The sequence below is a fragment of the Lynx canadensis genome, chromosome C1 (assembly GCF_007474595.2).
Source record: "Lynx canadensis isolate LIC74 chromosome C1, mLynCan4.pri.v2, whole genome shotgun sequence".
Classification (NCBI taxonomy): Eukaryota; Metazoa; Chordata; class Mammalia; order Carnivora; family Felidae; genus Lynx; species Lynx canadensis.
The window spans coordinates 32,834,068-32,850,800 of record NC_044310.1 but is presented as its reverse complement, the minus strand read 5'-3'; the positions used below and the strand labels follow the sequence as shown (position 1 = coordinate 32,850,800).

At 36.2% G+C, this 16,733-nt stretch overlaps 1 protein-coding gene across 2 annotated transcripts in view; it reads right to left on the bottom strand.

Moving 5' to 3' along the window:
* LOC116738255 (myocardial zonula adherens protein-like) overlaps nucleotides 1-16,733 on the bottom strand; it is a 45,644-nt gene that overhangs the window by 21,641 nt on the left and 7,270 nt on the right. Inside the window, exons 3-8 of one of the 2 annotated variants that reach the window (XM_032594268.1) lie at nucleotides 15,594-15,668; nucleotides 14,783-14,839; nucleotides 13,327-13,447; nucleotides 9,449-9,642; nucleotides 6,055-6,144; nucleotides 4,091-4,244 (exon numbers count right to left, since the gene is read on the bottom strand). In XM_032594268.1, the coding sequence (XP_032450159.1) occupies nucleotides 4,091-4,244; nucleotides 6,055-6,144; nucleotides 9,449-9,642; nucleotides 13,327-13,447; nucleotides 14,783-14,839; nucleotides 15,594-15,602 (625 nt within the window). In that variant the 5' untranslated portion in view covers nucleotides 15,603-15,668. The remainder of the gene's footprint in view (nucleotides 1-4,090; nucleotides 4,245-6,054; nucleotides 6,145-9,448; nucleotides 9,643-13,326; nucleotides 13,448-14,782; nucleotides 14,840-15,593; nucleotides 15,669-16,733) is intronic. The other variant, XM_032594269.1, reaches the window with a different exon arrangement.

Sequence of the window (16,733 nt, the reverse complement as noted above, 5' to 3'; positions counted from 1 at the left end):
TCAGTTAAGTGTCTGACTCTTGATTTTGGCTCAGATCATGATCTCACAGTTCATGGGATCAAGCCCCGCATTGGGCCCTGTGTTGACAGAGTAGAGCATGCTTAGGATTCTCTCTTAAAATAAATAAATAACTTAATTTGTAAAAAGTTTCAAATTTTGACTGAGTCCAATTTATTAGTTTTTCTCTCACCACTTTTGCTTTTGGTGCTCTACTAAAATATCATTGCCTAATCCAAGATCATGAAGAGTTACTATGTTTTCTTCTAAGAGTTTTACAGTTTTAACTCTTATATTTAGCTTTGTGATCCATTTTGAGTTATTTTTTTGTGTGTGGGTGTGGTACAGGGGTCTTTATAAAAGCAAATCCCAGACATATTGTTCAACCATAAATATTTCACTATATATCTCTAAAAGAAGTCTTTTTAAACATTCAATACACATGTGGTTAAGAAAATTTAGCAATTCCTTACATATCCAGTAAATATCCACATTTCCAATTTTTTTCACAAATGTTAAAAATTTGTTTCAATCAGTATCGAGTAAAGTCCACACATTATAACTGGTTAATAATTCCCTTAAATGAAAAAAAAATTCATCTTTTTCATATAATTTATTTATTGAAGAATACTATAAATATTTGACATTAATTCTTTTTTTATTCTTTTTTTTTAATGCTTATTTATTTTTGAAAGAGAGATGAAGAGTCGAGAAGGGGAGGGGTAGAGAGATGGAGACACAGAATCTGAAGTGGGCTCCAGGCTCCGAGCTGTCAGCAGAGCCCAGAGCCTGACACGGGGCTCGAACCCACAAACCATGAGATCATGACCTGAGCCGAAGTCGGACACTTAACCGACTGAGACACCCAGGTGACCCTCTTTTTTTATTCTTGAAGAATATCTTTGTTATTGTCCAAAATTTTTCATTCCCATCCAAGGTTTTGGATGTGATATAGACAGAGGTAGAGATTAAGCTAAAATAGAGTCCTTCATTTAAGGGTCAATTTGGGGGCACCTGGGTGGCTCAGTCAGTTAAGCATCTTCTGACTTCAGGTCATGATCTCATGGCTCATGAGTTCAAGCCCCTTTTCAGGCTCTGTGCTGACAGCTCAGAGCCAGGAGCCTGCTTCAGATTCTGTGCCTCCCTCTCTCTCTGACCCTCCCCAACTCACACTCTGTCTCTGTCTCTCTCTCTCAAAACTAAATAAACTTAAAAAAAAAATTTTTTTTTGAAGAGTCAGTTTGGGGGCACCTGGGTGGCTCAGTTTTAAGCATCTGACTTTGGGTGAACATAAGCCCCACTTCAGGTAAAACTGGAGCCCTGAATCAGGTGAGCCCCACTTCTCTCTGTCTCCATCTCTCTGTCCCTTGCTCACTTGCGCCCTCTCTCTCTCAAAAAAAAAAAAAAAACAAAACAACAACAACAACAAAAAAGGGTGTTGAAAGTAGACTGATACTTGGTAAACACTGTTGAATAACACGTTTACCTAGGAATACATTCTGACTTGTAAACCGATGACTCAAGAAGTTATATCTAGGGCACACTTTGGTACTACAGATATTTTATTTTAATTTTTTTGATACTACATATGTTTTTAAACTTTTATTTTTACATTTATTTATTTTTGAGGCACAGAGAGACACAGCACGAGTGGGGAGGGGCAGAGAGAGGAGACAGAATCCGAAACAGGCTCCAGGCTCTGAGCTGTCAGCACAGAGCCCGACGCAGGGCTCGAATTCACAAACCATGAGATCATGACCTGAGACGAAGTCGGATGCTCAGCCGACTGAGCCATCCAGGTGCCCCATGATACTACATATGTTTTTAAAGGACTTGCTAATTCAGCTTCCCAACAGCCCCCCAGTATACTTACTGTGGTGACAACTTTCAGTTAATAGTTTAGGATCTACCAGACCAACCAACTGCTGATGGAACAGAGTGCCATGTGATTGAGTTCTGTTGTGTCCAAATGTGACTAAAAGGAATGGGTGTCCTGCTTTTCCTTTTTCCTTCTGTATTGCAAGCAGCAAAGACTGCTTCTCATCATACTCACATAGCCGAATTTCTTTTCAAAATTTTTTTAAAATTGGGTTTCTAACTTGCATCCAGTAAAATTCACCCTTATCGGTGTATGGTTCGGTGAATTTTAACAAATATATATAATGGTGTATATACCCTATTAGGATATAGAAAAATTCCATATTCCAAAAATTTCATTTGTGTTCATTATTTAAAACACATACTTAACAAAATCTCAACCCTCCTGATATTGTTTTTAAACCCATGATCGGTTTGGCGGAATAATTACTGTTTTATACATTTAACGCTTTCAAGATATGATCCTAAAGAAACCTATATGCTGCATTTGAAAATCAGCCTAATTTCATAATCACTGTAAATTATAATATAGAAAGGGGATAGTTTTAAAAGTTTAAACTTTATACTAAAATAAATTGTTGATAAAGCAAAGATTGAAATATAAACAATGAAACCATAAAAGCACAATAAAACACCATAGAGATGAACATTTCAATAATCTTATAGTGATATAGAAAAGGCTTTATGAGTGAAAACCTAGAAGCCATACAAAATAACTGTGTTAAACCTGACTTGATAAATATTAGCATTTTGATATAGCAAAAACTCCAACATAACATTTAGGACCAATAAAAGGCTCATATCCAGAATACATAAAGAATTAACCAAAAATTTTTTTATTAAGTAATCTCAACACTCAGCATGGGGCTTGGACTCATGACCCTGAGATCAAGAGTTGCATGCTCTGCCAACTGGCTGACCCAGCCGACAGTCCCAAGGATATATAAAGAACTTTTACAAATTAGGGGCGCCTGGGTGGCTCAGTCGGTGGAGCATCCAACTCTTGATTTCGGCTCAGGTCACAATCTCACAGTTTCTGAGATAGAGCCCCTCGTTGGGCTCTGCACAGACAGCACAGAGCCTGCTTGGCATTCTCTCTCTCCCTCTCTCTGCTCCTCCCCGGCTCAATCTCTCTCTCCCTTTCTCTCTCTTTTTCTCCCTCTCTCTATCCCTCCCCCACTTGCACTCTCTCTTTCAAAAATAAGTAAACTTAAAAAAAAAGAAAAAAAATGAAATTTTACAAATTAATAAAAGATACCACCCAATAGAAAAATATACATGAGACTTGAGCAGGTACTTCACAAAATAGTATATTCAAATGAGCAACAACAACAATAACAACAAATAATGAGAGGGTTTTCAACTTCATTAGCCATTTGCGAAATGCAAATTAAAGCCATAACTAAATACCACTACCCACTCACCAGAAAAGGCAAAGTTAGTAAGATAGACAATATCAAGTACTCACAAAGTCTCACATACAAGTGAGGAGAGCTTAAATTAATACAACTATTTGGAAGACAGTATGGCAGCTATCTACCAAAGTAGAATCTACACATAACCCTTTGATCCAATAATTAGGTATATCACAAACAGAAATGTGTCGGTAAGTCCAAGAATATTCATAGCAGCACTATTCGTAATAGGCCACAAGTAGAAGCAATGTAAATATCCATCAACAGTAGAATGGCTAGATAAAGTAAACTGTAGTATATTTATTCAGTGGAATATTACACAACCAGCATAAGTGAATAAACTACGGCTACATGCAATGACATGAAGGAATCTCACAAACATAAGATTGAACAAGAGAAACAAACCCAATTTAAGAATGCGTATTGCCTGCAATCAAAACTCAGAAATAATGCTAAAAGTTACTTCTGAGTAAGATGTAGACCTAGAAGGAAGAAACAAAGGGGTTTTCTGGGAATTTGTTGCACGGCATGGTGTAAACTTGGGACTTAAGCATTTTGGTAGGTAGGTTATGCTTATGCTTCAGTAAAACATTTCTGGACACTGGGGAAAAAGAAGCTGTTTATCAAACTGAGATTTTTTTCCCTCAATGTACTCAAATTCTATCCTGAGAAAATGTCAATTTAATATATATAATATATAATATTATATACAATATAATACATAATATAATATATAATGTATCATATATAATATATAATTAAAACATGGTCAGAAATGTTCCTCTGTAACCACAACTTACCTAATTTACTCTGTTCTTTCTCCTTCCCTTGTAGCTCATCAGTGAGCCTTCGGATTTCTTCTTGGGCCATCCTTAACCTCTCTGCTACTTGTTCTGCATTTCTCTCTAGGCAGTTTTGTGATGTTTTATCTTTTTCCAGGTCTTCATTATGGGACTGAAATAAAACTATTTTTAGTCATAAAACAAAAATTAAATGTACTCTTTTAACACTGTACTATTTCCTACAAGCGTTTGAAAGCTAATAAAGGAAAGTAGCAAACAATATTTCATTTATATGTATTTCTTTTATTAAGTTAAACCATATAAAGTTGGTGATATTTAATCTTTTTCCACTATAAACGTACAACTTCATATAGTTCAACCTAATCTAAGAGATTATTATTTAAATTATATAATTTATACATATAATTATATTAAATTAAATATATAATTTAAATTATTGAATTATAAAAAATAGAAACTTTATCATAAAAGTGAGTATCATCTGGAAAAAAGAGAGAAAGTCATCCTCATGTATACAGTCCATTAAATACAGTTTATAAAATTCATTCACATAATGTATTTCATTTAATTTCAAAATATGCACACACTCAAATCATGTTTACAGCTCCAGCTCCTTTTTTGCAATTGTTTTCAAAGCATTTAAAAGCTAAGAAATTCAGTCTCAATTATACCTTGCTCTTTATTTTTAAGTTTATTTTTATTTATCTTGAGAGAGAAACAGAGAGCAAGCAGGGGAAAGGCAGAGAGAGAGGGAGACAGAATCCCAGGTAGGCTCTATGCTGTCAGCACAGAACATGATACAAGGCTTGAACTCACAAACCATGAGATCATGACCTGAGCCAAAATCAAGAGTTGGATGCTTAACCAACTGAGCGACCCAGGTGTCCCTGTAATTATTGTCAAAGCATTTTAAGAGCTAAGAAATTCAGTCTCAATTATACCTTGCTTTTGATCCCCACATATGTATTAATTTATATAGTCATTATACAAATTTTTCTAAAAGATAAGAAGACAACCAAAATATCATATACATAACAAAACTACTAGTGTATCGGTATATATCCTTGCAATATTTTTTATTTATAGACAGTTTTTACATAGCCATAATCCCAATCTATGTACATGTTTCTGTCTGGCTTTTTCATTTAACATTGCATGAGAAACATTTTCCCACATAACAGCGCCGATTTTGTAACAATAATTTTTAAAGTCTATATAATGTTCCAGAGTGGGTGCAACATGATTTATATAATCACTTAAGCATTTGGTAGTTTCCAAATTTTTGCTATTTAACACAACACTATGAGGGGTGCCTGAGTGGCTTAGTTGGTTGAGTGACAGACTCTTGATTTCAGCTGGGGTCATGATCTCAGGGTTGCGCTGAGTGCAGAACCTGCTTAAGATTCTCTCTCTCCTTCCCGCTTGTGCACGTGCATGTGCACACGCTCTCTTTCTCTCTCTCTCTCTCTCTCTCTCAAAAAAAAAAAAAAATCAAAAAACAAAACAAAACAACCTGCTATGATATACAGTTTCATCCATATATATTTATCTTGGGTTACTTCCTGTGGTTAAATTCCCAGCAAATACTTTATTCACTGGATTTAGTGCTTAATAACATTTCCTCAGATCAAAAAATTTAATTCTATGAAGAGAATTGATTCTACTTAAAACAATGTGCTATATATTAAAGGACTACCCACAAAAAGGGCTCCAAACATATTTGGGAAGAAGTATGTATTATCCCAAAGTGATTTTTCAAGGGATATAACACACGCTGTTTAAATTTTGATATTCAATAAAAATCAGTATTAACTTCTTTCTTCTCAAATTTTTGTGATGTGTTTATAATACTTTTATGCACAATTTTATAATTTTCACAGCACGAATCTATACATTTTAATATATTCAAACAAAATAGTTGGTAAAAGCTACTATTATTAAGTAAAGGATTGTTTTTTTACCTCTCTCACATTTTTTTTAGACTGCTGCACATGTTCCTGATGTTTCTCCTGTTCTCTCCGCAGAGGCTGGTGGTTTTGTTCAAAGTTCTCCTAAATAAATAACAAGAGATAAATGAAATTTACATCAATCGGTCTTCCTAAATAATGTCATTTAAATTTTTTTTTAAAAGCAAAATATAGGAGCACAGTCCAATCCATTTTGTGAGGCTAGATCATGCATTCTCAATGAGACAATATCATCCCCAAGGGAGTGAAAGTTGACTCTGAGGGGGCGAAAAAAATCTTACTCTTTTTATTACAAAGCAAGATATACCTACAGTATATAAATAGAACTCCACAGTATATAAATAGAACTCTATCAGTAGTATTAAAATTTCATGGGAGAGAGATTAGGAAAAATTATCTAAATATTCTCATGATAGAGGAAATAACGAAAAATGGTTGGCTAACACTGGCTAGACAAACCTTGAGATTAAAGCCCAACAAAAATAACATGAGAAAGAAAAATCACAGGGCAATCGTCTTACTCATAAACATAGATGTAAAAATCTTAAACAAAATGTTATCAAATCTAAGCTAGTAATACCTAGAAAGGATAATATATCATGAACAAGCTGGATTTGCCCCAGGAATGCAAAATAGGTTTAACATTAGAAAAATAAATCAACAAAATTCTCACATTAACAGATTAAAGTTCTAAATTATTTCATCATCTCAGTGGCTATAAAAAATATTTAAAATACTTACCACTGGTTTCTAATAAAAACTCTTAGCAAACTAGGAATAAGAGTATAAATAATAAATAAACAGTACCATTTGAAATAAAACCTTCAGTGCTCGCTTCGGCAGCACATATACTAAAATTGAAATAAAACCTTCAGCAAACATCATACTTAATAGTGAATCATTGAATACTTTCTCTGATATCAATAACAAGACAATAATACTAGATAATACCAGTGATAAGATGAATTTCAAGATAATATTAGAGAGCCTAGCCAGTATAAGGCAAGAAAAAGAGTTAAAAGGAATAAGGACTGAAAAGGAAGAAACAGAAGTATCATTCTTCTTAGGTAATATGATTGTACAGGTAGAAAATACTTTAGATCTTTAAATTACTTATTAAATTGAACGAGAGGGGAGCCTGGCTGGCTCAGTCAGTGGAGCATGTGACTCTTGATTGTGGGGTTGTGAGTTTAAGCCCCACATTGGGTGTGAAGCCTACTTAAGAAAATAAACAAGGGGCACCTGGGTGGCTCAGTCAGTTAAGTGTCCAACTCTTGAATTCAGCTCAGGTCATGATCTCACAGTTCGTGAGTTTGAGCCCCATGTTAGGCTCTGTGCTGGTGGCACAGAGCCTGCTTGGGATTCTCTCTTTCCCTCTCTCTCTGCCCCTCCCCTGCTCAGTCTCTCTGTCTCTCTCTCTCTCAAAATAAATAAGTAAATATTTTTAAAAATAAATAGAGAAAAAAATATTTTAGAAATAAATAAATAAGTAAAATGAATGGAAATTTTTAGCAACAATCCTAGGTATAGGCCAATATGTAAAATAATTATACTTCCAAATACCAGCAAAAGATAATTAGAAAATTAAATTCTTTTAAAAAAGATAGCATTTGCTATTAATAGCATCCAAAAATATGAAGTACCTAGGAATACATGTAACAAAGAGTGCAAGATTTTGTAGGGAAAATCATAAAACTTTACTGATATACTTTTAAAAATACATGGAGAGATATTCCATGATCACAGATCACATCAATATTTTAAGATAGTAAATTCCTCTTAAACTGATTTATAGATTCAATACAACCAAAAATCAAAATCTCAGATTTTGTAATAACATGAATCAACTCGTTACTCTTTCCTCTTAAAATTATTTAGTGACTCTCCAGACCTTCTACACCCAAGTCCATTATCTATGCATTCCAAATGTTTCTATGCCTCAGGGCGCTTGGCTGGCTCTGTCAGTGTAGCCTACAACTCTTCATCTTCGGGTTGTGAGTTTGAGCCCTGCATTTGGGTGTAGAAATTACTTAAAAATAAAATCGTTTAAAAAATGATTTTATGCCTCTACTGTGATCCAGGAACATTGCTGGGTGCTAAGTACAAACTTCAGTTCAGCATATGAGTCTCACCATGATGTGGTTCCTGAAAATATCTCCAGCCACATCTCTTAGCATTCACTCACATGAACCAGTATGCATTATACACTGTTTCCCCTGCCAGCAATGCCTTTCCCAGCTGCGTTATGAACACCTATTCAGCTTTCAAAATCCTACTCAACACCTCTTCTGGAAGGCTTTTCTTGTCCTGTAACCCATCACATCTGACTCAGCCCTTCCTCTGAGTTTCCCTAGCCTTCTGTGCCTTTATCATGGGACTTTCCACACTGAACTGTAACCACTGGCTTTTTTTCCTTCCTCCATTAGCTTGTAAGTTCCTTGGAAGTCCAAATCATGTCTGACTTGACTTTGTTTCTACATCCACTGGCACAGATCCTGGCACATGGAACGTTCTCAATAAATAAAAACAATAATGCTAATTAATACTCTGGTTTCTTTTCAGATGGCATAAATCTTTTACCTTTTACTACAGATTTTTGTGGAGAAAAAGTCCCCTACAATAATGCTAATAAATGTGTGAGGTACTATTCTAGAGCCTTATATATGTTATTTCATTTTCATGATCACCTTGTGGAGTAGTTGAGTGGATCTCAGATTTTATTAATGAGAAAATCAAGGTTCACAAAAGGTAACTTGTGCAAAGTCATACCACAAACAAGTAGCAGGGGAAGTCCACCCCAATCTAAAACCTATATTCTTTTTTTGTTTTAAAGTTTATTTTGAGAGAGAGAGAGAGAGAGAGAGAGAGAGAGAGAGTGAGCGAGCATGTGAGTAGGGGAGGGGCAGAGAGAGAGGCGGGGAGAGAGAGAATCCCACAGTGGGGCTCAGATTTCAGGCAGAAGCGTGAGATCATGACCTGAGCCAAAATCAAGAGTCAGGGGCACCTGGGTGGCTCAATTGGTTGGGTGTCCGGCTTTGGTTCGGGTCATGATCTCACAGTCCGTTGAGTTCAAGCCCCACGTCGCACTCTGTGCCGACAGCTCAGAGCCTGAAGCCTGCTTTGGATTCTGTGTCTCCCTCTCTCTCTGCCCCTTCCCCACTCACACTCTGTCTCTCTCTCAAAATAATATAAAAAACATAAAAAAAAAATTTAAAAAAATCAAGAGTCAGACCCTTTACTGACTGAACCACCCAGGTGCCCTAAAACTTATATTCTTAAGCATTATTAAAACTGGCTTCCTTATAATTTAATGAATGAATGATTGAAAAAACAAATACTAAAAGACTGGCCTGCCTCTTATTCAATTACCTAGTTAATTTCAGAATACCTGGGGATGTTCTTTCAGGAATTTACTGGTCATACACCTTTGTGACTCTGGCTTTGGGCCCCGGGCTTCCAGTTTCTGCAAGAGTGTACTTCTTTCTACCAGTAAGTATGCAATCTGTTCACTGGGGCTGCTCAGAGCTATTTCAGATAAGCCCTCTTGATACAACATTTCTTCAACCTCTTTTATTTGCACTTCTGTTCGGAAGAAATAACAAATACAAAACTATTAAAAGAAATGCAGGCAAATAATTGTTGTTATATGATGTTAAATGTGTTCTTAATTACACAGCAAATTAATTTTAAAAATCAGTTATACTGTTACTACCACTCTTCTTTCTATCTGTCCAGGGTGTTTGCAAACTTTCAGAAATGATAACAAAAAAAAAATGGGAAAGGTTCTCAAAAATGATAGATATTACTATTGGATAACTTTAAAATTCGTTGTTGTTTTATTGAGTGCTTACTATGTGGCAGGTATTGTACTAAGCATTTAAGATAAATTTATGTCATCTAATCCTGGCAAAAGCCACTGAGGTAGGAAACATGATTATCTCATTTATGGGACAAGGATGCAGGCACCGACAAGCCAATTAACTTGCATGACATTACGCAACAAGTCCTACCAAAATTCTTGGTGATTTCAACATTCAGAAGAGATTATTCTAGTGCCCTGGCTTCTCAGTCTGTTTAGCAACTAACTTCCAAAGAGTCCTCTACGCCATCTCATTCTCTACTCCCATAGTAATTCTATGGGAGTCATTAGCAGCAACTCCCCAGTCTCAATTTCAAGCATCCCATTCTCCAATCACCCCTTCCTATGTACTTCTAGTAGCTGGATGTCAACAAGTTTTTGGCTATACTGGTAACTATAATCCACTGACTTGAAACACTGCTCAATGTTCCTTTCCCACTCTTGTTCTCACTTTCTTAACTAGCTTAGATTCATCCAATCAGTTCATTGTTATCATCACTCTCTTGAAACATTCACAACTCCCATGCCCCTCTTTCCTTCCATTATACTTGGTTGACAGAATTCCAGCCTGTTTAAGTCCAACCCTTCAGCCCTACTGCACCTCACTCCAGAAGCTGAATGTTGCTGGAGAAAACTGCACAGCCAGTGCTGATTGGTTTCACTCTCACTTCATGTCTACTCGCCCCAAGTGAGTCCTTATTGTCCAGCAATCCTCCCACAATTCCCCAGAATTCTCTCTCATTTTCTTATATTTTCTAGAGCTTTAGACCATTATTTCATTCCTCTCTCTCCTCAAGTCTCCAACAGCTCCTTCCCTGCCCTCACTCTCCGCTGAATACCCTGCTTCTTATTTCACGGAGAAAAAAAGCACACTCCAAAGACAGCTTCCACGATCTTTCAAAGATTCCAAAATCTTTTAAATCTTATAAATCTCTTGTGCAATTTAACAAACTATCCTTGCTCCTAACTCTCCCCTTGTGCACTGGATCCCATTCCCACTTATCTCAAAGACCACATGCTTGCAGCTGACTCCTCTCTTGATTGCCCCATCAAGCTTTCTTCCCAACTTAGAGTTGTAATTATCTTCAAGACATGCTATCATATCTCCCACTAAAAACAGCAATGAAAACAATAAGAAATCTTCCTTCAATCTCATATCCCTCTCCAGCTTCTACACAACTTCCTCACTCTCCTTTACAGCACAGCTTCAAGAAGGGATCAACCATTGCCATGTCCCCTCTTCCTCTCCTACCACTCTTTCCTGAGTTCACTGCAAGCAGGCTTTCATACCCACCACTCCACAGAAGCAGCTCTTGTCAAAGTTACTGATGACCTTCATGTGACCAAATCCTATAGTGAATGATCTGTCCTTGTTCTACATATCCTATCAGTGATATATGACCTACTTGTTCACATCCTTTTCTTAAAACACTGTCGTCATTTCTCTCTGGGACCCCACACTCTGCTGGTTTTCCTCCCACCTTGCAGGCCACTTCTTCACAGACTCCTTGGCTAATTTCTCACCTTTTCAGCCTCTAAACATAGGAATGTCCCAGGGCCCATCCCCGAATCCTCTTTTACTCCCCAGATAATCCCTATAGTCCCAAGGCTTTAGGTTTGGCTATATACTGATGACTCCCAAATTCACAGCTGCAGCTTGCGGTGCCTTCCAAACTTACACAGTTGTCTACTTGACATTCCCACTTGGATGTCTAATACATGCATCAAAATGTACATGTCCAAAAGCAAGCTCTTTACGGTCTTTCTCAAATGGGATTTCCCATAGTCTCCCCCACCTGAGTAGCTGGAACTCTAATATTCCAAATGCCCAGGCCAGAAAGCTTTGGGACACCAGTGATTTCCCCCATTTTCTCCCACCCAACATTACGTCCATTATCTAGTCATATTAGCTCTATCTTCAACCTTCAACTATATAAGCTTTTCTGGAGTAATTAAGTTTTATGTGCCCAAAACAAACAAACTTGTATTTTGTAAAGTGCTCACTAAAAATAATAGCGCTTCTTGAAAAAAACAGATTGGTATAGACCATTCTAAATCTCTGTCATTGTGTAACTAGAGTGCTATAAAAAACACTGACAATCCTTATAATTATACCGGTACATTAAAAGAATTACATCAGATTCCATCAAATATAGAAATACTATAGTAAATATAGGGCTTTATCTTCTTTTAAAAAACCAGGCTTGCTGTAAAGGTGAGCTAAAAGAGTTGAGTCTGTGGAGTTATGGAAACAAAGGCAAAATGCACAAAGATTAGGGATATCTTTACAATAAGCACTTCCGAGGAGAAACATGTGGTCAAACTGAGGCCAGAAGAATAATGTGGGACAAATGAGTTTCATGTGTAAACTCCAAGGCTTGCTTGCTGGTAAGCCAAAATCATTAACATGCTGGGGGAAACTGTATATGAACTTCTGCCTTGAAATGACATAATTCCCCTATTTACCAATCCTTCAAAAGCTAATTTATGCTGGCAGTAGGACATACATATCTTCTGTTTCTCATGGAATGGCAGCTTAGAGCCCTGAACAACACTCCTGCTGAGAATAACTAAAAATGCCAGAAGAAAACTTAAAACTCTTAAAATGCAACCACTATACAAACAAAAATAGAACACAAACTATTAAGCCAGCAGAAGGAAACTCAGTATATTCAATGCAAAACAAGAAATGAAAATAAAGGAAACAAGAGTGTAGTACATATGAGATATATCCTGTGATTAACTCAACTTTTCCGTCTGAGATTCAAAATAAAGAAAAAACTTCCATCAGCAGACCCTCATGAAAGGAAGTTCTAAAATGAAAAAAAAAAAAAAAAGATTTCAAATAGAATATCTGAGATGCAAGGAAAAATGCTGAGTACGGAAAATAATTAATGTGTGGTAGATATAATCACTGACCATATATAATAATAATATCTAATTTGTGAGGTTAAACAAAATAGAATATTCTAAAGGGGTCTAATCTGTATCCTCTTTTGTAGCTTTGTAGTACTTAAATATTTTCTGAGTCCATAATATGCTAGGTACTTTACAGGGCAGGTGTGATGGGGAACACAGAAATCACTAAGACCAGGGCAAGATCTCTGCCCCAGAGGAGCTGACACAGGTCACTAGGACAGTGCGGTAAGTGCTCTAATAGAGGCTGAAGGAAATGACCATCCTGTGCTCTCTCACACACATTTCAGACTATTTCACAACAGATAATTTAAAAAGACCAGGCAGAAAATACACCCAAAACATTATAAGTACTTTTCTTGGAGTGGAAGACATATAGTAATTTTCCCCTTCCTTCTTTTATACATTTTCCAATTTCCTGTAATTGTCGCATATTACTTTTAGAATTAGAAAAAAAATTAACTTTATATTTTTATAAAAGGAAAAATTACCCTGTTTCGGTTGGAGCACTTTAACCTCATGTCTAAACTGTTTGTTTTCCTTTTCACAACCGTGAGACAATGTTTCTCTTTCCTCTGTTAAGGTATGGACACGGTTTGCATACTTTTCCATCTAAAAAGAAAATAATACATTTTTTTCACTGTTAGTCCATGGATCATATAGTATCCCATATCAAGTCTATGAAGTGAAAGAGTCATGAAGAGATCACTATACTGTTGTGTCTATAATCTAAGAAATAGGCAGAAAATTCAGCTTTCCTTAAGTGTGGGTCTCCCTCCCTAAACTTCCTTCCAGCTGTTTTATGTTATCAGTCATTGTTTCCCATAGATATGACGATATATCACCACAAATTTCTGGGACAGTCACAATCTCTACTTTTTTTTTTCCATTAACATATCAGGTTTTAAATCAAGTTGCCTTATCTATAGTTTAGGGAATATAGTCATGATACTCATAAACAGAGAAAAATCTCCACAATAATTGTTTATACTCCTATGCTAACAATGATGATTAAGAAGTCTGAAATCTTAATAGAAGACTGCATTGAAATAAATTATTGAGTATTAAAAAAATAGCTTCTGGTTCATATGGCAGCTTCACAACAGGTACTTTTATGTGGCTCATAATAATAGATTAAAAGCTAACTCGATGCTCTGGGTACTGTACTAAGGACATCAAATATTTACTTTTCACCACAATCCTATGAGACTGTTATCCTCCCGCTTTGTAGGGGAGGAAGCAGGTGGCTAGAGTCCAAGGGGTTTGCTGTGTCATGCAGAATTGAGTAAGAGGAGGAGCTAGACCTCACACTCAGCAGGCCAACCCAGAGGCTAAGCTCTTACCTACTGTGCCAAATTGCTTAGAGATAGACTACCAAAGTAACTGAATTTAGTTTTACTGAATTATGAGGACAACTCCTCACAATACAAACACAAAAAGCTGAGTGGTATAGTAGAGGTAACAGAGCACTGCCACCCAACTTAATAACTTTCTGCTAATCTTCAATGTCTTTCTCTTCAAAATGGCAGGAACAACACTACCTATTTCTAATAATAACACCTATAATTTATTGAATACTTGCTAGGTGTCAAGTATGTGTGTGTGAAATGTTTTGTGTGCTTTAACCTCACATGTACTTGTAAACTTCACAAATCTCTTTGAAGAAGCTATTATCATCCCCATCTTACAGGTGAGGAATTTCAAGTTCAAAGAAGTGAAGAAACTTACCCAAGGTTACACACAAAGACAGTACTAAAGGCAATGCTTCACCCCCTTGTGCCTAATGTTAAAGTTCATGGTCTATTATTGGTCTATTATGCTATAGATAATAATAGCATCGTCTATTATGCTATCCTGCTTTTGTTCTAAAGGAGCTGCATTCTTCTTTGAGTTTGGAAATAAAATTGTCCTCTAAGAGTTAAATTTAAAAATCAGTAAGTTGCATACCTGAGCTGAGATGATGAAACACAGCAGAGTGATTTCCAAGCAATCTGAATTTCTTAACTTGTTTAAAGAAAGAATACGTCAGAAAGTATGTTGATCAGTATTGGAAACATCAAAAAGAGTGATAAGAAAGACAAAAGATGTCATTATCTACTCATCTAAGGGCTGGGGACCCTGGTTCTAGTCTATAACAGGTCCAGAAGTAAGGGCAGGTATAGATTAGCCCTCTTGTGGAATTCAGGCTATCTTAGCCAGTGCTATAAAAATTTAGAATGATTTGTTCAGCGAGTAAACATCTGTAACCAAACATCTGTTTGGCTTCCCATGTAGTGTACCTGTAGGGAAAGAATCCATCAACCACAGGACATGTATGTCTCGTTCCTGTGACAATTATGTTTCTTACCGTCAGTTAGTAAGCTGGTATCTATTTTTCTGTAAACTTCTTTGTGAGTGTGGTTAATTCAAGATCATCTTTGAGAAACAGATCCTCTTACAGAACACTGACTACTCAGGTTTCTAAGCCTACAAGCAAGAGAGTCGGCTGGAGGGTGGGTTATTGAAACAAAGATAATGAAAGCCACCTTGAGCAGACCTGTTGGGATCTTCAGCCATTCATTTCTGGGTAACATCCTGTACATGTACTCTACTGGAAACCAATGCAGACTGTTGGCATAGTTCATGAAAAAAATTATACTTGTGAGTGCTTTGCAAACTACACAGTAATATTCAAATGTTGGTTTTTAATGTGTCAGTTTAATGAAGGACAATGAACAAAACCACAGGTATCTTAAAACTTTATGTTATTAGCTCTTACTTCTTTCATTGCTTCCGTGTGCTTCACTGTAAGCTCTTCTAAATTTCTGGTAGCAGTGCTCAGCCTGTCTTCATTCTGGAATAAACAAAATAGAGTGGTTCTTCTGTAGCAACAAGGGGTCCAATCCCTTCTTTGTCAAGATGGTGAAGTACGTATTCTAACTGCACTTGTGCCTTGGTGGAAGAGATGAGCATATGTGTATGTACACACACACGCACACACACACAACTGAGCATTCAAGAAATCTGATATGTATATACACCCAGAGTTAGTCTCTGTACAAAGTATAGTTTAGTTCTGTTAATTAATGGGTATGTTATCCAGTTGTGATGAACACTTACATGAAGTAGCCAACAACACAAAGAAAATTAAAGTTTCAAATGGCTTTACAGTATCTCTAAAATAAGAAATGATGAAAAAAAAGAAATGATAACATGATATATACACACACACACACACACACACACACACACAATACAAATGTGTGTTTAAAAAAAATACACGCTTTTCTGTATACCCAGTTCTGAAGTTTATAATTTAGTAATCTGAAAATCGCCCAAAGACCCCTTGCAAAGTTATAAATTCCAAAGAAGCGCCCTCAGTTGAATTTGAGAGATACAGGGACTCCTCTGGAAGCTAGACTGCACACTGCTCCTGTGCCATCAAGGAATTATTGTGCTCACAGTATATGGCTTATAATTTCTGGTGACTTCAAAATCATTCAGCTCTCTTCCAAAACTTCCTGATATAAGCCTGCCATCAATATAATCTTTAGCTTTTTCAGCTCAAAGTAGTCATGCTACAAAACAGTTTACACTATAATAGTAGGTGAAACATAGATTCCCGCTTGCTGGAGTTGTTTGTATTTGTGTTACTAGAACCTCCAGCTGTGAATCAGACTTGCTGTTAAAATCAAACACAACTTTTAACCAAGTTAATCTGACCCAAATTGTAGTGATATGCATAATTATTACTGTACTGCAGACAGTCCACAGAAATAATACTGTTTTGTTTTTTTAACAGCAAAATCATATTTTTTAAATTATTTTTCTCCTTTCTTGCTATGTTCTTCAGAGTCTTATCATTTTCACATTAATAGTTTTAATGGACAATATAGAATTCTAATTATCATCTGAATCT